Raw genomic sequence first — 25083 nt, 5'->3', positions numbered from 1 at the left:
TTGATTGATATTAATTAAAATCAACTGACAGACTGCAATAGCATTCTATGCTAATTGCTATACACTTTGTCAATTAATTATTACAAAATAACTTACCTGAGTGCAATCTAGAAGCTGGGTGCATTTAAAAAAAAATACTAGAAAAAAAATAATATTGCATTTAAAAATATTACCAAAAATACTTTCATTAAATTTTTACTAAAATTATGTCGAGAGCACAATGTAAAAGTATTCTGTATTATAAGAAAAAATACAAGGTAGCCTTTGGAAACTGCATAAGAAATGTATTTGTTATTGAATTTATTAACTTGTAAAAACTTGGATATTGCCACAATTCCTTTCATTAAAACACCCCTAAATAATAGCACCGTCCACTGTAGGACACCATGTGCATTCTCTCTCCTGGGACACCAAAGCTTGATAGTGAGGGAAGGTGGGTGTGTTTATCTAAGCTCCTCATTCATAGACTACATTACTGATTTATGTATAGTATTTTAATCCACACAACAGGTCAAATACCAGGTGAAATTGTTTTCTAATACTGTATTTTCTTACATACATAATCAGTTATTCATGTTGTTTTAATTTTCAAAACCGTGTATGTTGATCTGATAAAAAGAGAACCTTATGTAACAATCGCAAGTGTTTTGTACATTTACCCGTAGTACAGCCTTTAGCCAAAGTGCTTTAGATCATATCAATTATAACACTTACAAAAATCAAACAATTACTATCCATGTAAAAAAAAAAAGATTAAATACAATACAGATATGCCAACAACAGCATGGTTTTCCTTTTTTTAAAACAAAAACTCGTTATTTTAAATATTTGCAATTAGTTTCTTCAACTGCTATAATCAAATCAAAATGTTGATATCAATGTCATTATTGACCTTTAGACATTTCTTTTATGATCAGTAGTATAAAATTGCTTTCAAAATGCTAATATATTACTTTTAGGGTCTATAAATCAATATCTATAGTGATTATTCTTTTATTTTGCTTATTTTACATTCAAAATGGTAATACTAGTAGTAATTAATATACAGTACTTCTTTTGATTTACCTAAAAGCCCCAAAAATGCCACATTTTGGTTTCACAATTATATAAATAAAAACTTCAAATTGCGTATGGTTTCTAAATTAGACTGAATAACCTAAAATATTCCATTTAATTACCATCTATTGATTTTTACACTGAACTGTTGATTGGAGTTGCACCTTCCTTTATTACCAATTAATATTATTGATCAAAACCTGAAAATAAGAATAACAGAAATATTAATATTCACACTACATTTTTTATTTTTCAATATTGGATAGTGAAGATGTGTTTTATACATACCAAATTTAAATAACAAAAACAACTAAATAAATGATTAACATTAATACACAATGATTCAAACTACAAATGTGTATGACTTAAAATAAATAGTTTTAATTTACTTGTATCTACATGGTGACCAACATATAGCAGACCAAGGCAATCTACTAAATTGGCAGATTTAGATTTATATGGATAATATGTAAAGCTCTACTATTTTGCTTTCAGAAGGAAGTGATGAGAGAAAGTAAATATAAATCCCATAAAGAGCAATGATATACAAAAAACAAGCCATACAATAATCATATTAAGAACTTTCATCTTACTATAAGACCAGGGTATAATTTCAACAACAGAATCATTATGAAAATCAATTATAATTTATCATTTATTTCAGAAATGGATTTACTTATAAAGCTGTTAGTGTAGTTGTTTTTCCATATACAAAAAATACTTGTTATAGACTAGACTGAGAATACAAAAAGATTCTTTTGAGCAGGCTCTCAGGCAATTTTTTCATGCAATAATTAGCCTTTGTGCACCTATTCATCTTTAGTGCATGAAATACAACTATACTATTACAATAATAAATATTATTGGTAGACAGACAGCAGGAATACTACTCACCTTGAGTTTGAGCTTGAGCCCTGTAAATCCTATACCATCTCCCAAACTCTTGGCATTTATCCTTGCTTATAGCTGCTGTATATCTTGCATTTGCTATACAGGAAATCATTGACTGTCAAAACCAAAATCAACATTTTAAATTATAATTGAACTGACAGAAAAAAAGGTGATACCGAGTTGATTTAACTAAATGAGACATGTAGTGGTAAGAATGCTTGCGTTTATGATGTGAATACTGTACATACTTGCAATTGGTTAATTTATATCTAGCTGACTGCTTCTCAATCTGGATCAGACCTTATGACTGATTTACATAGGACGCATTCCACATATTCACGATTGTCTTCAAACACATGAATTCATTCCTTGCTAAAGGCTTGTAAAATTTGATAGGGCCCTTCCTTGATATTTCTTAGTTGAGGGTGATAAACATTTACAATCTAATCAGAACTAACCTGTGAAAGTGGGCTTATTTGAGCAAGTCTGGTTTGGTTTAAGTCCTTTAACAATTCCAACACAGTATGACGAACTGTCACATCACTCCAATCATCGCTGAAAATATACATTTTATATTTATAAATCATTCAAATAACCTTAAGAACCCTGTATGATACAGCAAGGCCAATGGGCCATATAACACATAGCAGCAGGAGCTTGAATATATTTGACAGCTCAAACAGGAGTGGAGTGATGAAATTAAACTAAAGACCAGTATTTTACATTGACCTCAGTGGTTCAGTTCACACACCATCTGGTGGTGGCTACCACCAGACTGAGCTAAGCTGCTCTCTGAAGAAGTGCACTGTGTCTATGAAAAGCTTGTAATGAAAATTTGCATTGTTCTAGGATAAATATTTTTTAGGCAATTAGTAATGAAGATGTGGATTTGAAAAAGCATTTACCTGTTGTCATCATCACTGGCCTGCATATACATGTCTGGTTCTTCTTTGATGACAGAAACTGCTGCCTCGCGCCTTGAGGTAAACCACTGACTGACTGCTTCAACGTCCATTTTTTGACCACCTCTTGAAGAAGGTCCTTCGGAATTAAGTTCATTTGTGTATTCTTCAAGTGCCTCTGGCGACGGATCTGGGTTGTCCTGGAACCAGGATTCTAATTTGACATGATCACCATGAGAATAGTTGATTGACTGATCGTTGGACAGATTCCCTGACAAATTACTTTCCATGTCGGACCCTTCACACGCCTCCTGGTCCATGCACTCTTCGGAGTTACTAACGGAATGCAATCCAATGCCTTCTTTATTAGTATGTCGTTGTTGCAGACGATTTTGTTTTGCCCTTCGATTTTTAAACCAAACATATATAATTCTGCTGGTGTATTTATCACGTGAACGCCTAAACTCAGTGCTGTTTAATTGCTGGGCATACACTCGAATTATTTCCCGATCTGGTTTTGGTGTCACAGTAAACCATGATTCCAACCGAGGAGCCTCGAGGGTTGGATGAATATTGAACCTTTTCCTTGGTGAAGGGACTGATACCTTTCCCTTTAATAACACTGGTGGTCTTACAGGTGCCTGATGAGTGGTGGATCTGATGATGCTTGAGGTGGGTTGCGCATTAACGGTTGAACCGTTCGATGCATTCTGAGAAACAATAGTTTGCCATGGTTGATGTCTACTTCCAACTAATATAGGGACTAACGGTTGCGGTACAGTTAAGGTAGTTTTTGTTCTGTTAGGTTGTGATTCAGAGACATCATTTATTTGTCTGTGACGTTGCAATACAGTGTTGTATCTCTCACTGAGCTGACTGCAAGCTAGTGATTCAGAACTCCGAGAGTTTACTCTGCTGCACACGGTACTCATAGCTAGACTGCTGGCAACTTTTGTGGCCACGTTTGACAGAGTTTCCAAAGCTTGAGCTGTTGGGTCCTGCCTCGAATTTCCCTCAGACTGTGAAGCCATGTCCTGCAGCTCTATCATACGTCTATGAGAATAATTTTTCTGACTATAATTCAGCGGCAACGAAGGTTCATCATTGCGTTCAAACCTGTATATTGATGGAATCTTATTGAAATCGCGATACTTAGCTCTTGCATTTTTAAACCATATTGCGAGGGATGAGTATTGAAGTGGGTGACCATTTCTTCGTTTCTCTGATGAGTTTAACTGTGATAAGTAAGCCTCCAACTCAAGACGACTTGGTCGTGGATTCTGTCGGTACCACTTAAAAAGTAGAGGTATTTCGTACCTAGGATCAAATAGCGTTCTTTGACCTCTGACTCTACGAGGCATAAATTTTGTTGCACTACTGCTGTCCAGCTTGCCAGCAGAAACTAAAGTGTTGTCTGCTAAACGACTGTAGATATTATACCACAAGTAAAATGCAGTCACTTTCTCTGATGATATTAACTTGCTACATTTCCCAGTCAGAATTTGATTGATGATGTTCTGAAATTAAAAAAGATCATTTATATTTTATTTTCATTCATCATTCTGACAGTTTGCTTCATCAGATTAGCCAACAAAATAGATAATGCAATGAAAATATTATTAGTATTATTATTATTAATTCATGTTGCAAATTTTTCACTTTCTGTCATATTTCGAGCACCATTGTATATTTTTCAACCAGCATCGATAAATGCACTCCTTTATTGGCAATGCATACATTATCATGAGTTTGCCAAAAGACCTAAGTGTAAATACATTTTTTGATAACTAGAGCATGTTCTGACTTTGACTTGTTTGATCGTACAATACAATGTTTGTAAAGCCCTGTCCACACTATCAAATATTATTCGACAAAAACATATGACATGCCTAAATATGGTCATGGCATCACATCATGACTATATGTGGGCAAACAGCAGTTTTGTTCAAAGCAAAATAATGTGATAATCAGGAGCTTAAGATCTAGGACGCATTGACGTGTACTGTAGAGTTACAGTGTTGCAAAGACCAAGTTTTCATAATCTTCTGACATTTATGACAGTTTGGGCTGAATTTATGTGTTGTGCATAGAAGGCATAACAGTAACAAATGAGTAAATCTATGTTATCATTCCTAAGCTTTGTTATCAATCTTTGTTTATGTTATCATTCCAACTGAATATTCCCTAATTTGTTATGTATATCAATACACCTAGAATCTCTTCACTCGGTTTACATACATAGGCTTTTGGGTACAGTAGACATTTTAATGTATTTCAAATTGCGAAGGTAAATGGTAGTGTATTTTCATTTTTTTTTAAATTATCTAAAAATTTCATAAATCAAGTAAAAGAAAACAAATAAATTGTACAAAGTATAAAGACCTGTGAAAAGGGACATCCATGGCAGACCAACATAGAAGGACCTCTCTTGTCAATCAACTGCCTGATCTTGGTGGCAATGTCATGCAATGTGCTACCGGTACCTCTATTGCCTTCTTGATGACCATCTTGCCTAAGAGGACTCATAGTGTTTAACATTTGATTCGGTAGCCATGATGTCGACTCCATTCTGACAAAACAAATACAACAATTTCTAAATGTTGATGATGTATGTACCATATTTTGGTCTAATAATTTATGTATGAATTTATACACTGTGGCTAAAGTGTTTTCACTGCAATTGTTAGACTGCACCACTGTGTTTGATGTAGTTGGGAAGGTTGAAAGATTCAAGTGACCGATTGGCATTACCAAAAACTCTTTGCGATAGCATTTAGCAATGTTATGGAAACTAGGTTTATGTCACAACTAGATGGAAAAGAAAGAAAGATGGCACTAAACTAACACTTATATGCAGGTAATGGGGAAACTGTTTTTGTGCCTGCGACCAAGATAATGAGATTCTGAAAGAATTTAAACTGGATTCATTAAATGGATGAAACAAAAACTAATAACATAAAATTATGAGGTTTATCTACCTTTTCTTGAGCTTGATGATTAGTGACACATGAGAAATAATTTCACCAAAAAGGTGCCCTACAGTTGTGTCTTCATTCTCACAGATGGCACTAAATGGCAAAGCTTTCCAATTACGCACTTGTAAATGACCTGAGAAATACACAAATATCTACCTTTAATCTTATGTATGTGATAAGCATTAATGCTGCAAACGTTAATACATAACATAATTATCAACAGAGATAAAAAAAAAAAAAAATGTTTCAGACACCTGAACTTATTCCCATTTAAATCAAACTTTGAACAGGACACTAAATAAGGGTTTACTTTGTGAAAGAGGAGTTCCATTGCAAAACCTCAGAATATGAATCATTTTGCCTTGGAAGGGCTTAATACCAAAATTGTTTTATACTATACATCTGTCACAAAAATGTATTTCTTTTTGAAAACAATGAGAAATAGGTTGATTTGAAATGCTATACAAAGGTCAAATTTCACAATGGAAATGACTGATACTACGGTATAACAACATTTTAACATTTATTATCTTAAAACTATGAACAATTTCTTTTAAAATCTCAACAATTTCATGAAGTGACCTAATATACATTAAATGGGACAAATTCTGTTCAATTCTGCTTTTTTTATTCCTTATTACAAATAAAGTAAATGATACATATTCAGCTCAAAACTCAAGAAATTACTGTAGGAAATGGCCAGAGGGGTGCCAAGGGGACACCGTAGGCCGAGAGCCCAACACAAGATGTGGGTATCCTCTAAACCCCCTGGCCAAATACATAATATGAATTACAATACAGAACAGAGGCAAATGTTATAAGATCTATTTATTGATCAATGGATTTTTAAATTAAAATTTCACATATCTACAATCCAATACATTCAGATAAGGTAAACAGTACATTCCAGGTATGACCCCGGACCTAAATTACATGTAACACATGGCAAGTAAACTCCATGTAGAAATGCACACAATAATGTTTTATAACTCATCAAAATGCATTTGAAAAACTGTCAACAAAGATGTAGATGAAATTAAAAATTAACACGCGCTTTACTTTCCAAAATATTCAGTACAATATTATTAATATTGACTTTTAAGGGCTAAAAAAACATTCAGAGATCAAATAAATTCTTTACACGGATTGGCGTCTGATGGATCATTATTTTATTGCAATGACCTTTATTATATATTAGATACCTGTAACAATTTTGCACTTTATTGAGGAAACAGTTTACTGATAACCAAGCCATATGAGTTAAACATTTATTTAATGTCAATAAACACAGCTGTTTTCATTTTCACAATAAGCACTCATTATAAGTTAATTTACATCTCAATCTGGGCACATTAAAATAGCTATGTGCAATTGTTTTGTATGTATCTTGATGATTGTGTTTCAACCACGGACATAAACCTCTCACCTAAGTTAGAGTTTTAAAAAAGAAATTAGTAACAAATTTTTTCAGGCAAGATTTTATACAGTACCTCGTAACTCTGCATTCCCCCAACCACCAAAGATTTCAAGTTAAAAAAAAACTCTTTGGCCAATTAATGCACTTGCCGCAACAGTAAAATGGAAATTTCACAAAATTATGAATCTTGCTAATTATATAAAATGGAAACTTCAGAAAATTATGAATATTTAATTTAATATAAATATTTTAATTTCAAGGGACCACAGACATAAATCTCTCACCTACAGGTATGTAAGAAGGTTGTAAAAGGAATAAGTAACAAACTTTTTCAGGTAACTCTGCCCCCTCCCCCCACCAAAAATTTCAAATAAAAAAAATCTGGCCAATTAGCGCACTCACCACAATAATATATTTATTTATTTATTTTTATCAATACTACTCACCGCCTTGAAATCTATACTATACTAAATATACAGTATTATAAAGCATTTATCAATCTGATTAATGAAATCTTACATCACACTCATTATATGGAATCTTGTGCAGGCACCTCAGGGCACCCTGCACTACTTTTAGACCTTACACACTCGCATGACAACCATAAAAAAACTAAAACTAATTTGTTAACAAGCCTTATTTGGCTCACAAAAATTGCGCCTCAGCATGGGTGTATGCGGGGGGGGGGGGGGGGGGGGGGGGGGGGGGGGGGGGTCGGGAATGTCCTACGACCCCCTAAAAATTTTTGAAGGTCCACATTTTTTCCAAAGACATTTTTTTCTAGGGCTTTTTCACAATGACATAAATGAAAAAGCATTGATGAAGTACCAGCAACGAGTCCAAAGACCTTGCCAATTGCGTGTCGTTATCCATCTCAATTCCAGCAATTCTGAAACTGAGCCTCCCATCCGCTTCAAGCTGGTGGCGCTGTAATCGATTTTCCTGTCTCCCACTGAAAAAGTCCACAAAATTATGATCACGACCCACCCAGAAAAAACCAGAGATACACCCCTGCTCAACATTCATCCTTTAATTTGTGTCACATCACAAACATAAATGCATCTGATATTTAGATTCATACTGTACACACTAACTAAAAATTTACTGAATACTTGAATGTAAATATTAAGGTAACAAAAGTTGCTTTAAACCCTACCTTCAATGTAATACTTGTCAAGGTACCTGAATCCTAGCTTGCACAGCACACAATTTAAGAGCTCTTTGAGAACTAGTTCTGATGATACAATTGCATAATCTTCTTTCTGTTGAGGAAGCTGTTCGTACTGACGCTGTTCCACGATGCAATGTAATGGCAACATTTTACCAACTATTTAACAGTAAAGAAAATAAAATTTTGACTCAAGTTTATCAAACAGTTACTAAATGACCCAATGTTTCAACTCAGCTTTTACAGAGGAGAAAACAAGTGGAAAACAGCAAAGGTAGAGGGAGAAAGATGACTTAACAACCATGGGTAAAATAAATCGATTTTAGTGAAAATAACTCAATTTTATCACACGAGCATGATTCTAAGTGAAAATAACTCAATTTTATCACATGAGCATAATTCTAAGCGAAAATAACTCAATTTTTTCATGTGAGTGTAATTCTGAGATACGTCATTTCAATATTTATGATTTATGATATTTATACCTGTACATGAGTAACAGGGATGTTTGTCCAAAAGCACTGAAATATAATATATTTTTATGAGAATTATGAATATACTGTACATGTATATACAAATACATATCAAACATTTGCATTACATTCTACTGTACTGTACATAACAGTAAGATAATATTAACCACTTCTCCCCCAACATAATAATCATACACATCCAAAACAGCTACCAATGCATATTAAATTCATAGAAAACAGATATAGTAATAATACACCTCAATAAAAATATTTATCACTAAAAAACAAACACTTTATGAATACATTAATACACAACAAAGTATACAAATTATATATTTTTTTTTTATAAAATAATAACTCTTCATTAAAATGTACATACCATAATACTACACAAACATTGGCAGAATGTTGCGTACTACAGTATTATTCTCCTACCTAATGTAACTGTTTACTTTACGCAGTTGAAATCGCTCAAATGTAGGCAGGCTGAGATATGTTGCCACTGCACATCACAATATGGCCGAAGCGTAAGCCATGCGATAAGTGTTCACAAATGAAAACATTATATCTCATGCAATAAATATGGAAAACTAAAGTCCTTGGCAAAAGCCCATCAACTAAATGAGATTTCAACGCAAATGGATTGTATTAAAACCATAATTCTATCAAACTTCTTTCTGAGTCACTAATCCATCTGTAATCCAGTAAGCTGATAATGGTGCCCTTTCCCGATAATCCCCCGCTAGATTATCTCACGGACAAATCAGACATCTTGCTTTGAGAAGCTGTACGTGTCTAGCTGGGCTTTTGGCAAAGGGAGCTGATCCACAGGCAGGGCTGCAGCGAATGCGGGATTAGTGTATTAAAGAGAGTGTGATGTGGCCTTCCTGCTCTGCTCTCAATCAAACACAAATCCTGATCCATTAATGGCTAACTAATCTCCCAAGGGCTGACTCAAATGCTCTCACAATCCATTTCATTTATATCTGACATACATGAATGCATACAAAATAAACATTTTAATTCATGTTGCAGTATGCAATCCTTGCACAATCTGCATACAAATTATTGTCATCATCATCTACAGTATATTGAAATTTATTCTCAAGGCTTTATTTCTAGATATTAACGTTGGATATTAAATTCAGAAATTAATAGATTTTAGATATTTGGAATTTCAAATTTACATATTTTAGATGAAGTAAAACAAATTCACTGTTAAATAAATACATCAATAATAATGAATATAAAGTTCACCTGGTTTCTTGGGAGGTAGATTCCATTCACTACTACTCGCTTGTGTGTCACCACCTTCATCGTTACCATCATCTTCATCATTCTCAGTTGCTTCTCTTATAGGTTTTGGGACCATTTGTTTCCTTTTACGAGCTGAAGATGGCGGTCTCTGACACGGTACTGTATCATTTTTGCTACTGCTTGACAGAGATACCAACGGGGCACTAATGGATTCACAATCTTCCTGTAATGTACGAATTAATTTCTTTTAAAGCATGAACTATAGTTAGCAATCAAATTAACATTTACATGAACACGGCAGCTTGTGTGCAAATAAATATCCAATTAGTGTCTAAAGTGTTTGAATCAAGTTAACATTTGACTTAAATTACTGATAATTACTCTTGTAAATTGGAAGGGCTTTACTTAAACTGCAATGCTGACAATGCATTCTTGTTTGAACACCATTTAACAAAAATACACACTGTACTAAACTTCTTATACAGGTAACTGTTGTATTCTATAAAATTGGGCAAAATATACAAATCATAAAGATGTGACCAGAGAGGTGCCAAGAAAAACCATGGGTTGTGTGCCAAACACAAAATATAGGCACTGTATAATCTAATTACAGATTCTGTCAAAAATAAGATTTAAAAATTGCAATAATAATTTTTTTACAATGTAATAAAGGATTCATTAGTGTGGTACCTTCTTTTTTCAAAAATAGTATTAGTGTTAAGGCCTGTTTATATTTGCAATGATAACAATAACGATAAAAAGCTAAAAAGCAATTGTTCATATAGAAAATAAAAGAAATAAGTTTTCACACTAACACGATTTGATAGCTATTTACCGTGTATACAATAAACAGATATTTTTCACAAATCAAATCAAATGATGTCATAATCATAGGAAAACAATAACATTGTCTTTACTACTAGGATTTTATCGTTTTCCCATTGTTATGACGTCATTTGATTTGATTTGTGAAAATATTTTTTTATCGTATACACGATAAATTGTTATTGAATCGTGCTAGTGTGCAAACTACTCTTATTTCTTTTATTCTCTTAAACAATTGCTTTTTGGCTTTTTATCGTTATCGTTGCAAGTATAAACAGGTAGTTACACAGTACTGTAATAATCTCCACTGCAAGCCAAGCCCGGGACCATACTCAAGCAAGGCAAATGCCATAACCTTCAAACTTTATTAAGCGCCAGTAGCGATTGAAATATGAACTAGTTTTACATCGTATATGTAGCATACAGTATGACATCATTTTTGATTGTTGCACACTACACAAGTTATAGTAGATCACCTGGAAGGTTTCATCATAAGGATCCCCCCCTCATTAAATACAGTTATCAAAATGTAGTCGTGGCACACGTATTAGAAATGGTTAAAGGTATTGCAGTTGATTAAGAAATATGATTTAGACGTCTCGGGCTGTAATGAAGTACTGTATACACGGAATGTAAGCATTATCAATCAATGTCTACTACACATCTAGGGTTGCCCTCGGCTTTGCATACTTAATCCCATATCTTGTGGTGGCTACACACAACACCAAGGGCCACGTAGTGGCCTACATTTCAGCAAAATAAAAACAAACATTTCGCTTGATCATACTGTAGAAGATATTATACCTAGCAGAGATATTACATCGTCAACACAACTGAAACAAAGCAATACTAACTATTCAGAATCCAATATTGATTAAGACAAAACATGTTGTTGAATATCAACAGAAGAGTGATACCAGCTCTGTATTGACAAAAGAGTTGAAAAGGACTTCTTACTTTCTCTGAACATGCTCTGACAATGTTTATTCAGGACTTTTTTATAAATAAATTAAACAGAATAGCAAAATATAATGCTGTAGCACAACAAAAAAGAGTACAACAGAACTAGGTATTAATAATACCAATTGTCCAGATCAGATAATCCTTCCATGCCCAGATAAAGAAACTTTGAATACTGTATAAATATGAATAGAGCAGTTTTCTCCACCAGGTACACTTGGTACCTCCCCTGTGAGGCTTGCTTCAGTATTTGTGCATGAAGGAAAAAATACATTTAAAACAATAAAATACATTAGTGCTGTCGTAGACAGTTACTGTAGGCCCAAACACTTTGTGAACATTTTTAGTTAAATATAAGAAAAAAAAACTATTTTACAGTACAATAATGCATTTTCATAATTATACTTTATAATTTCATGTAATTTTGGGATTTATTGAGCTTAAAAATAGGAATTACTGTGGCTTTATATATAGCTCATTGATTGAAACATATTTTGTGCCTCAAATTGTAAAGGGGCAATTCCATGCAAAACAGGACATGGCACCTAAATTTTTAAAATAGTGGTATCCTACCAAATTTGGTATCAAATTAAAGAAGAAATTCTGAACTTTCATGAAATGGTCTTAGTTTTCAAGTTTTTATACTCACTTAAATTTTATATAAGAAATACAATTAATATTATTTTTTTCCAAAAAAAATGAATAAAATAGGCCAACTTTTAGAGTGTTTAATTTATGCTCTTTAACATATATTACCAACATAACTGATTGGATTAGTAATTATTAACATTATATGTGGTATATTCATGAATTTATTTTATTTTGCGTACTTCGTTCCGCTACAGCGACTTGACAATGAACTACCATATAAAATGTCCCGAAGTTACCAAAAAAGTAATATTTTTTTTTATTTCTCAAAAAGTACATAACAAAATAAAGGAAAATTTATTATTCAAATCATAAGCATATATGTGACCAGATAACTTTACAGTATGTACCTGTAATTTGTAACCTAGGTATTATACATCAACAATATTATGTCCCACAAGTAGGTTTTTTCATAATCATAAGCATAGCATCAATATTTTGCAATAGATTAGAAATTATTAATACCATACCTGTCTCTTATACACATCTGACTGAGACTAATTCATAAATATTCATCAGCTACATTTAATACAAAGAAAAACTTGATAGAAATACATTATTAGTGGTGAAGATACCCCTATAGTAACAAGTCATTCAAAAACATGCTTTAAAAAACTGATGAAGATGTATTCGTTTCATGAAGCTGACACAGAACCACTCTAAATGGTGAAGATGGAAGATGTAATACATAAACAAAAGAACCTGATCTATGGTACAACAAATTTTGATGGTTCTAGTACTGGACAAATTATACTGTGACTCAAAAGTACAATGTCTTGAGAACCAAAACACGAAGACACAAATGCAAGAAACTACTTCTTCAACATTTATTTCACCATAATAACATAATTACAGTAATCATAAACATAATAAATTTGCCAATGAAAATAGTATAAAGCATAAGAATGAGAAATATGAAAATTAAAGTCAAACAAATTTGTTATGAACAAAATAATAATTATTGAAATTATGGTTTGGATCAGGTCTAGAAGCGTCAACTTGTCTCAACCTGACCCATTAAAAAAAAAAACTATGGAAGGCAATCGCCATGAACATGATCGTTTTTTAAAGTATGTTGTTTGTTTGGGGACATATGTCGTTTGTTTGAGAAAGTATGTTGTTCGTTTGGGTAAATATGTTGTTTGTGAATGTTTGCTGTTCGTTTCACTTTTGTATTTTTGGTGGCGATTGCCTTCCATAGAAAACAGTTTAAGCAGAAATATGATTTCTTTGAAAGAATATTCAAAGTGAAATAATCAGGCGATGCCTACTCATTAGGTAATCTTAGATAAACTGATAATAATAATGAGATTACTCAGTGTACAGGTATGTGCCACCAAAGCTTTGTTCCTGTATCGATGCATTTTTCTCATGAAATGTTTTTGCGCAAACTTTGTGTTACTCTCAAATTATTACCATTTATTTTCAATCATTCACACTTAACAGCTAGTTCAACTTACCTAATAACAGAGTAAAATTAACCAATTTCCCTCACACATAATAAAATATGGACAAGTGAGAGCCCTGGAATCTAGTAATATATTTACAAGACTCATTGAAGCTACAATCTAATTCTATCCAATCAACTTAATGTCATCCTCCTCAATCTAAAAAACTCCAAATTAAAACATCTTCAGACAATTATTTCAAGGATAGCTTCACATAAATTTGAAAATGAACGTATCGTTATATGGTAGTTTAAAGATACAGTACTGCTACCTCCAAAATCAAGAGGGACAAATTCTCAAAAAAAAAAAAAAAAAAAAAAGCAAATTTAAATCACACATTTAAATGGAATAACATTATAGTAATTCAGCAAGTCACAGCAAGAAGGTATAAAAAATAAGTGTTTAATGATTTACACACATTTTTTTTACAGAATTTTTAAAACGGATGACCGAAACACAAACACCACAATATTTAAACGTCTAATTAATAGGCAATAAAACAATTTGCCGTTCTACAAATTGTAGTACTACTGTAGTTAGACATACATAGTCCGGAAATTGCTTAAAAATGATTATAAATATTTAAAGTCAACGAAGTAAAGGAAAAATTAATGAAGACCCTATGACCAAATTCTAGGGACAACTGTTGGAATTGATTTCCTTTGTGAAGTTTTACAGTACAGTAGCTTTGTACTGTATAACAAAATTTAGAATCTCACACAAGTCTATTAATACACTGACTATAGGGTACAGTACAACAGTTGTGTCGTCACAACACCAGGTGGCGCCCTCTGAACGTTGGTTACCGTTCATTACGCCTGAATGACTTCATAATCTTGGTTTAGAATAGGCTTTCTGGAATAGGCAAATTTAAAACCTAATAATTTACCATCGAAATGTAGTAAAAACACAAAAAGCTTGTATTACGTTGGTTATCGAACACACATTTAATCATTGATTAACATTTACAAAGAAAAATTAGGATACAACTTCTTAATAATTACGTTAGAAATTGGGATCAATGGTTTTTTTAGTGGAGAAAATGGCGTCGGTTGAACGCATTTTGTATCACCGATACCAACTGAGTAGTATCACGTGGTATCGTGATGTAACAATGTAGTACTCTATTCGCAGTACACATAAATTTTCCAATGAAATTCCCTTTAAAAAAAAAAAATGGATATTTTAAAAATAAAAATACTTTTGTAAAAGTCAGCATTTTGGAAAGATGGATGTACAATATAATTTTTTTTAAATATTTACATTTACATGGGAGAGTGAAATATGGGCTCCATGGTTGTGTGATGAAATATGATATTCACACTAATCTCATTTCGCAAATGGTTATAACCAAGAAAATTAATGATCACTGATACACTGCAGAAATAAATTCTGATGATGGCATTTATCATTGCAATTGCTAAATTTGTCCTACCAGATAACTTTACAGTATGTACCTGTAATTTGTAACCTAGGTATTATACATCAACAATATTATGTCCCACAAGTAGGTTTTTTCATAATCATAAGCATAGCATCAATATTTTGCAATAGATTAGAAATTATTAATACCATACAATATACTCATTGAATAATAAAACTTGTAAAAAAAAAATATGCATTAATTTGTCTGGCAAATGAGTGAGGATTACACTATATTGTAATGTATTTTAATAGTATTTTATCTGGTACAGTGATGGTGATTGGGCAGAATGGGGACAGGCCATTCATAGTGATCTACATTGTAGCTCATTTAAAGAAAACCGTAGCTTGAGTTTGCTTTTAATTTATTGATATAGATATGAAATATCTCAGTATTACTGTGCCACTGAACATTGTACTCTACCATGGATAATGTGCGATCTACAAATATCTGTTGATTATTAAAATTTGCTTGATTAACTGATTGATAACAATAGTCAATGTCAATATGGCATAATCCTACCTAAAACCTTAACTGTACATGCAGTTTATTTTTAAGAATCATAGGCTTAGCCAGCGAGCCGTCTGGCTGTCTTTTGGACGGCCTACAATTATTTAGGACGGCCTACAATTATTTAGGACGGCCACTTTTACCGAGACGACTTGGACGGCTTGGCCTAATCAGCTCGGCCTAGCCTAATTGGGCCTCGTCTACCTTTAGCAAATTCTTTATGTTCTTCAAATCTATCGAATGTTACATTTAAACTAAAGCTAAATCATATTTACATTTGATAAAAGCAACATTTATTGATTGAATGTACGTTGTTTTCGTACCAATATTCAGTGGGGATTCCCAAAGATAGTCGTGGCCCGCCCATCGCCCACTGGCTTCTATTTCGTTTTTCTGGCTAAACCCTTGTTAAGAATAGAGGGATGAATGTTCTGCACTCTTTAATCCTAGATATATTGTTTGTACCCTGCCTTGTCTCATGGAGGATAGTTAAATATTGGGAGCTAAAAAAGGAAAATTACAAAAATGTGATGTAACAAAATAATGATTACAACATAAACAAGAACAAAAAACAACAACTACCGTACTTACCATAGTGAATTACACAGACTTGTAATTTCAATGCAATTTCTCTAGTACCACGTGGTGTGATTATCTTTAACTTTCAAGTTCTATATAAGAAATAAGAATATGATTGTAACATAAATTTCACTCATATAGCAAAGTGGATCACTTTGCCTGAAATATTCTAGTTCTGACTAAAGACACCTTAAAATTAATTCTAAGTACCTGTAGTTTTATAATACTTAGTACACTTCATAGTACTAAGTATTGAAAGCCAGGCTGCGGAGGAAAAAATTTGATGATACTTTATGTTGTACAACTGATTTTTTCAAAGACACAAAAATGGTGTTTGACGAAAAACTCTGGAACGGTTAATGAGATACAGATTTTTTAATATTTCAAATCTAGGGGAAAAGGGCGTACCCAGCATCATTTTCACCTTTTCCACAAGTTTTTAAATATTCCAAAAATCTGTATCTCATTAAACTGTTCCCAAGATTTTCGTCACAAACACCCTTTTTGTGTACAACAATATCAACAAATTTTCCTCCGGAGCCTGACTTTGAAAAACTGCTGTAATTGCAAACTATGTTGCATAATACATGGAACTTGACAGATAGATGAAGAAAAGATGAAGATAAATCAATAATCAAATATCAATTCTTAAGTATAAACAACATATTGCAATAGAAATTACAAAAAAAAAACACCCACAAACAACAGTTAAACTATGGTCAATAAATTCTTGATATGAGGGTATGTACAGTAGGAAATACTTATAGTGCATCACACAATTCCTTGGATAGTAGCCAAGACAACCTCATTTATAATGTTTGTAGGAACAGTACATGCATGGAATTATTCACAAGGTAGTCCCTTCTCAAATGACATGGTTTCTTGTGAGGGCAGTAGTACTACAGTAGGTTGATCTTCCTATGTACAGGTCTGTGCAAGTGGTCTTATTGCATTTTTACATTCTTTGTGGAAATCAACTACTAAATATTCCTACATATTTTTGCTTCATGCAGCTATTATGTAGAGCTAAACCTACAGTAAGATATCACAATATGAAAACCTGGGTGAGCATTAAATACAAGTACTGTAATTTGCCAAGGGTTTGTGTACTGTTAAAAATTGTAATACAGTAATAAATTCCCACACCAACATACAGTACGGTACAACACTGACTTAGGGGTCGCGCAAAAACTATTTTAACGCAATTTCCGCGTTATCGCCCTTTTCACTATCACATCTACCGTGAGTTCGTTAATGAAGCAGATCAGTGAAGCATAAGATTGCTACCGCGGTAGGTCATGAATATTTATTAGCTGTCTGCACAGTCTACCCAAAGCATAACGCGACTACCGACGTGCTCCATCAATCTTTCGTAGGTTCGTACAGAATTTGTCTCATACAGAATTCTTCGTAAACAACAAACTTCTACCCCGTGGACGACGTACCGCGAGTGCCGCGGTAAACAGAATGAGTTAGCTATCATGCATATTCATTAGTTATTTCGTCAGCTCGTGAACGGTGAATATTAGGCCACGCCCATATGCAGCGTTAGTGAAAATCAGCGACAAAACAGCTGATAACGCGGTACTCACGTTAAAATAGTTTTTGGACGACCCCTTTATTCCATGCTTACTTACAGCAACCGACAGTACAGTAAGGCACAGGTTTTCACCTACATTTCAACAGAAGCCAAGATTATAGATGGAACCAATTTAAAGGTCCAATGACCTAGGGTCTAATAAGTAAGCCTTAGTGTGAAATGATGCAATAATAATGGTTTAGGGCTGGGCCACCCCCCCCCCCCAAGTTTTGGAAGGTTTAAAAAAGAAAGAAAATGAAAAAAATGATAGCCCAAAATGCCTCAAATGTTTTTTTCGGGCGTCTAGAACACAAAAATTCCGCTAAGGCATGCCCCTGGACCTCTTAGGATAGCGTTGTCTCGATCGGCCCAACTTTCGGCCTCCTTTTGGACATCTCTGGATCCGCCCCTGATTATTTATTCTTATTTTAGGCTTGTTCTAGCAGACCAGGTAGCTTAGCATCCATAGACCAGAAATGGCCCACAGGCTGCCAGGCTACATCATACAGTACATGTAGTTGAGAACCCTGCTTTTCTATTTCGTTTTGACATACACTTAGTAAATAACTAAATTACTAATAATTTTGCATTGAAGATCCAATGGTACGGTACAGTGTAATGAGTTTTGTAAATTCATTTCCTGTTGATTGGCATACAGTAATACAATTATAGAAATTGATTGTACTGTTGTGCATGTTTTCATTGCCTCTATTCAGGTACTCTTGTGAATAGATTAAAAGGGTATTGTCTTTTCCTCATATATTTTACTTGTTTGCCTCGCGTCAAACATAATACACTTTGACAAAGATATACTGTAGGCCTAGCATTTGTACAAGTAAAATCTGCATGGAAATATTTATACTGTACACATAGGAAAGTATTGGAGTACTAGATGAAAATAAACTGTAATTGTCCAGTGTTATATGTTATTGGGTATGTGGTTAGTTGACACAAAAGCTTAATTTGTTATCAGGAATAATAAATTAATCAACAAAAACCAATTCAGATCAGCTACAGTCATGGTCATGTCACATTTAATACTTAAATTACCTTATCTTTATAATTATTTTCTTAATCGTCTTTCTTTTTTTTTAAATCAAGTTTTATATGCTGTTTTGATTTCCTTTATTTTTGTATATTTTTCATTTTGTATTGTAAATGTGTGAACGCACCGTCTCTTAAGAACGTGTGCCACTGATTTAAAAGTGTATGTTCAATAAAGTTATGTTATGTTATGTTATGTCACAAACAATGTCATGGTTCAATGTAAAGATGTGTGACTGCAATTTTGTTAAATTCTAGGATTTCCTTTTTTTGCAAAATATTTTTCTCGCCAACGAAGAGCCTGAAATATATATATGATGTATGAAACTAAGACTTTTCAAGGTTTAATTTAATTTGATACTTAATTAGATATTAGCCTGGTAGTTGTCATTTTACCAGCCAAAATCCATGTTCTGAGGAGTGACGGCTTGCCATGAACCAAATATTCGGCCTAGACCTAAAGTAGGGGTTTTCAACTGACAATATGTGAGCCATTTCCGCCCCGCAAGTGCATGTTATCCGGCCTGTTTAGAATTTAAGCCAAAAAAAATTATACTTAAGTCACTTGGCCTATTATCCAACATTACCACTACATTATTATATTTTTTATTTGGGAGTGGCCACACCTACTGTACTCTATACCTGATGTAGCTTTGCATGATTTTTGGACCTTCAATTTGATTCATACAAACTTGGCCCCTGTTAAATACAGTAGTTCAGAACCCCTGACCTAAAATTAAATATTTAAAATATTCCTGACAGACAGACCTTGATTTTGTGAAAGTATTTCTCATTCAGACAGTTTTGTTAATGGCCTTATTGAATTTAAGTACTTGTTAGTGTCAGTATTAATATAGATAGCTTGAGCTTCCTAGAATAACTTATTCATTGGAAACAGTATGTTTTCCCATAAGGCCAGTAAACTACACTGTGTGTTAAAGCAAGACATATACTAAAATAAGAATTTATAATATGAATATTATGCTGTAGCTGATGGAGTACATAGGTTAATTGCAAAGATAACTGCAACGATCATCAGAACCCTGGATTGGAATCAATAAATGTTATTAAATCTCATTCATATAACGGTGGGCATTTGCTACAACATGCTTTGACTACAAATGGTAGCTGCATTCTGGATGGTTATGGTATCAAGCTGTGTGTGTGAGCTCTTCTGCTAAATTGGTGCATGATCATTAGGTGTCGGGTAACTTAAAATAAACAGATCAGTATCTGTCGGTAGGTTATAAATCTAATTACAACTCTAGACCCCAGTGCTCTACCAGCAACCTTGAAATACGATAAACCAAATTCTCCCTTTAAAAATTAAAAAAGGTTTTAAACATTTTCTAAGAGGTTTAGACAAAGGAAAACACGCTGAACTATTAGTATTGACCTCGTTCAGGGTAGCTTTAGCATGTAGACTCCAGAAATGCCAACAGCAGATCTAGGAAGATGGGGGTCACAATTAGTATACATCTACATATATGGCCTCCCTGGTTAATACAGTATAAAGCCAGGCATTCACAGCGTTGGCCGATGTATCAAGATCCACTCTCTGTGAATTTCCTAATGATTTGACGTGGTCTGCTGATTGTCGATGGCCTCTGAGCAGATCATCATGGAAAGCGATCTCTTATGCTGGCCTTGTCACGTTGTGTTCTCTATGATACGGTCCAGATGCTGATTGTCAGGGGCATCCTAGCAGAGATGCAAATTTGGCCAAATCTACGTATGCAGAGAACGTTGGATGCCCTGTCGGACGGTCACGCATGAGTGATTCCATTCTAGCGTTGCGTCGTCCCGCACATCGAAAGCTCCCTATTGTGTTCTCTGTGGAATCACATCAGCCTACAACTGTAGGTGCAGCGTGCGTCCAGTTTTAAGCATCTACTTTGATTTCAATCGTCAAAAATTATTAGCAAATTCAACCTCTGAATCCAAGCTACTGTAGGCGAACTCATGTGAGATCATGTTGGATTATTTGTTCTAAGATTAGAGTTGAATCAATAATCAAAGTATTAATCACAGCTAAGATCTTGGCTGGTAGTTATCAAGCTTTATACTGGTTAATCTCCAAGGTTTACAGTGTGCATCTTGTGGTGGCTGAATTGCATTGTTGTTTTTCTGGGTTATGTAATAAGCTTATAAATAAACTTCTTACTCCTGTATAGCTATTCTAATCAAGTTCATTGTAATTTTTACATAATTTTAATTTTTACAGTATCATTTTTACAATATAGGCCTACATTTTTACAGTATGTACACTAAAAAAATAAATTTTTGTAGAGCACTTAGGTCTCTCGGAAAAGTGCTTTATAATCCAAATAAATAAATTAAATAAATAAAAAATCTTGTTCAGTTACTCAAGCCATTATTAAGTTCTATGACAAGTAGGTTTTAACATAACTGATATATTATAAGAAGTGTACATACTCAGGGGCGGATCCAGAGATGTCGAAAAGAGGGGCCGAAAGAGGGACGAAAGTGGGGTCAATCGAGATAATACTACCCTAGGGGGTCTCGGGGCATGCCCCCGCAAATTTTTGTGTTCTAGACGTTCGAAAATAACCTCTGAGGAGTTTTGGACAATCAATTTTTTCTTTCTTTTTTTCTTCATTTTTACCTTCCAAAAGGGTGGGGGTGGCCCATGGGCCTCTTTTCGAGTCGGGTTTTTTTCGAGGCTAATTTTGCAAACTAAAGTCGGGCTTCAATTTGAGATGGGATTCATCTCGAGATTAAGCTCACTGGGCTTCAATTCAAGGTTTTACGGTATTTTTAAGCTCAACCTTAAACTTTATATTTTAAAAATAACTTTCATGTGTAATATTGATTGTATTTTATTACTGTATGTTATTTAAGTTGTTTGATTTCTTGAATTTAAATTATTGTGTAACAGTATAATGTTTTAGTTTTGAAGTGTTTTATCACCTATATTAATTTATTTAGCTCATCAAAATTATGGTTTTTATTCGTGTGCCAAATAGCCGAGTGGTTAAGGCAGGGGCACCGTGATCGTAGCCAACAATATCAGCATGGATTCGCGGCCGGCTCACTCCTATAGTTCTGATGGTGGAACAAGTCTTCTCCGATAAGGAATATAAACCGTTGGCCCAGTGTACACAAATGCTCATGTGCACTTTAAAGAACCCAGTACATCTTTCAAGATAAGTAGGGGGTTACCCCAGTGAACTGGTTCACTCGGCCCTTGTCGTGGACATATAAAAGTGTGCCGGTTTACTGGCTGCAGAGGACATGAAGTGACCCTCAGGGGAGGAAAAAGTTATGGAAAAGTGCAACATCTACTGTAGTCTTGAGCGCATAGAGACCTCGTTTATTTGCGCTATATAAATCCATCTACTATTTATTACTATTGTAAAATATTTAACTTGAAATACAAAATGTAGCCATCACAGGATATATTAACTATCTGAATAAAAAATAATGAAACATGCAAGTCTACAAGAATCAAACTCAAAGCAATGTGATAATTTTGTACACTGACAATCTGATGGATCACTAACTCTAATGAAAACTGCTTCTTATTTTCACTAATCCATTATAATACTGAATGAGAAAATTAAAAAAGTTGAGAGTGTGTTACAGTAATAATAAATGTTATTATAATTCACAGTGAGGGCGCTACCTAAATATGGCCAAAGTTGAGATAATTTGGCATACGAAAGTATTAATACATACTCCAAGTATCAAAATGCACGCCATCGTGTCATCATCATTCCTGATGATGACATAATTAATGTCAAATATTGAATCCCGACACGATGGCGTGCATTTCAATACTTGGATTATGTATTATACTATCTTATCTGAGAATAATCAGTGGACCTTTTGGTTTTTGGCATATACTGTACAGTGTAATGTATTTTACAAATTCTTTTTAAAATTTATATTAATTAAATTATTATTTGTTAAGAATAGAAGTTACATCTTTTAAAACAAATATTGGAACATTTAAAATTAAATGTGATATTTTGATTAGAAAGAAATTAAAGCAGACTGAAGTTTTAATTTATTTTCAATCATTAGTTATGCTTTGCCATATTGGTTTGGTAGAAGTGTTGACCTTACAGTAGGCTAACCATTGGCCATAAGTTTGTTTTTTAGGGTGGAGTTAAAACAATGGTCATTAGTCTGACAACAATTTAATTAAGATTCTTGAAAGTCTAACAATTATTGTATGATTATCAAACTTAGGCCTAGTTCAGACTAGGTGGATAAACCCGGCTTAACTTACCGGGTTTATCCACCTGTCAGTCTGAACTAGGTGGCTTATCTCAAGCCAGGCTGTGTTCCTATAGTAACTAGGCCTGGCGTGCCACCGTGTTTAACTTTTCTAAGCCGGGCTTTAATCGTTGCGGGGGTCTTGCATTGAATTCGGGTAACAAAGTGACCAATCAGCATTCATTTACTTACACTTACGCTGTGAGCGAACGTACGTTTCACGAACAATGTTTTGAAACACGTTTGATGGTTACGGTTCATTATTAGGAAAATTCTCGCGCCTGGCTAATCCCGCTAGTCTGAACGTCTGCCAGAGTTAAGCCGTGCTTAGCGTTGAGCCGGGCTTAACTCAAGCCTGGCTTATCTCCAAGTTTGAACATAGCCTGAATCTTTGTCAGTTTACTGGCCTCAAAAAATAATTAGGAAATCAAAACAAATTTATTTAAGTATGTTTGTAAATTCAAAACAACAATTACTTATTCAACTATCCACTCAGTAATTTTTCACAGAAGCAAGGCTACTGCAGTGTTACAATTTCTTTTTAAATATAGAGCTGTGTACACAGCTCCCTTGTAAGCAACTACTCTATTGGTTGCACTTTGAATATGTATGTACCCTTCCTCACTGAATATTCATGATGATGAGGAGTAATATTCCTAAGGGATTAGAAGAAATTGCATTGATTATTTTATATGATTGTTACTAAAGGCAATACTATTCAAAGCACTTTTGAGATTTCCAGTGAAACGCTATAAAAGCTAAAAAAAATTATTCAATAAAATTATTATTTTATAAATAAATGCTTTTGTTTAAATCAGAATGTACTACTACCATATATCTGCAGACACAAGATTGTTTGGAATTTTTTTATTTACCTTTGGCCGTGTTTTAGGTGTAAGGCCTACTATGAAACTACATTTAATAATAATAAAACATTATATTCATATGTAATGGCACCAAAGTTTTTAAAATTTGTGTATACATCACCAGCCCGATGCAATACTGTATTTTAAAATTTAGGGAAACCTCTTTAACAACAGCATACCCAAGTTGCTTTACAACTGCTTGTATTACTGGCCTTAATACAACAAGCAAAGTATTTTTTTTTTTGTTAACCTGGCCTCTCTACCTAGGCCTAGCATTGCAAGGACTAGGCCTATATTCAAACCCAAAGGTGATTTGGATGGATCATCGACTTTGATGCTCTTTGTGAAGACAAAACATTTTCACTGTAGAAAAATGGATTTAATATAATCTAATTAATCTTTTTGTACATAGTCAAAAACTTAAATAGACTGCGCATGTTATTATACATTTCTTGAGTCTGCTACTGTAGAATAATGTGATGTTTAAACGCGACATCATGGAAGAACAAATCATGCGAAGACTCAGCCACAAACAAAGATAATCCATTCACTGGATTAGCTCGAAGCAGTAGCTGTGCGAGTTGTCCAACTTCCAGCCTAGCGATTGGGATTATCTTTTTGGTTTTTAAATACAAAATGAATCAACAAATTAATATAATAAAAATTTAACTAACCTTAATGATTCATTATTATATAATGATTCACATTCTAGGTGGAGGAGAAGGAGATCAGAAAAACAACAATGCAATCTGGATCAGCTTGGTATGATAATCACCAAAATAAAGCTTCTCTGCTTCTGCTCAGTACGGGCTAAAGCTGA

The 25083-nt window shown here is 33.8% G+C and overlaps 1 protein-coding gene across 1 annotated transcript; it reads right to left on the bottom strand.

The window, feature by feature from the left end:
• Nucleotides 1–267: 267 nt before the first annotated feature.
• On the bottom strand, nucleotides 268–25083 carry LOC117120696. The gene is made up of 10 exons (XM_033265731.1): nucleotides 24938–25083; nucleotides 16545–16624; nucleotides 10140–10362; nucleotides 8398–8568; nucleotides 5828–5957; nucleotides 5232–5418; nucleotides 2853–4366; nucleotides 2406–2502; nucleotides 1951–2062; nucleotides 268–1256 (listed from the first exon to the last, which is right to left on the bottom strand). The coding sequence occupies exons 2-10, from the start codon at nucleotides 16545–16547 to the stop codon at nucleotides 1243–1245; spliced, it is 2451 nt and encodes an 816-aa protein (XP_033121622.1). The 5' UTR covers nucleotides 16548–16624; nucleotides 24938–25083; the 3' UTR covers nucleotides 268–1242.

The sequence above is a fragment of the Anneissia japonica genome, unplaced genomic scaffold, assembly GCF_011630105.1.
Source record: "Anneissia japonica isolate Jap-2015-1 unplaced genomic scaffold, ASM1163010v1 scaffold287790_len634930_cov199, whole genome shotgun sequence".
NCBI classification, from domain to species: domain Eukaryota; kingdom Metazoa; phylum Echinodermata; class Crinoidea; order Comatulida; family Comatulidae; genus Anneissia; species Anneissia japonica.
This window is presented reverse-complemented; position numbering and strand designations above follow the sequence as displayed.

Bases quoted from the DNA above. Each gene is read 5' to 3' on its own strand.
- LOC117120696 (XM_033265731.1), bottom strand. The intron at 5,958-8,397 runs GTAGGGTTTAAA...TGTATTTCTCAG, and splicing joins TGACAAGTATTACATTGAAG to GTCATTTACAAGTGCGTAAT. The intron at 2,503-2,852 runs GTAAATGCTTTT...GTATATTTTCAG, and splicing joins GCCAGTGATGATGACAACAG to CGATGATTGGAGTGATGTGA.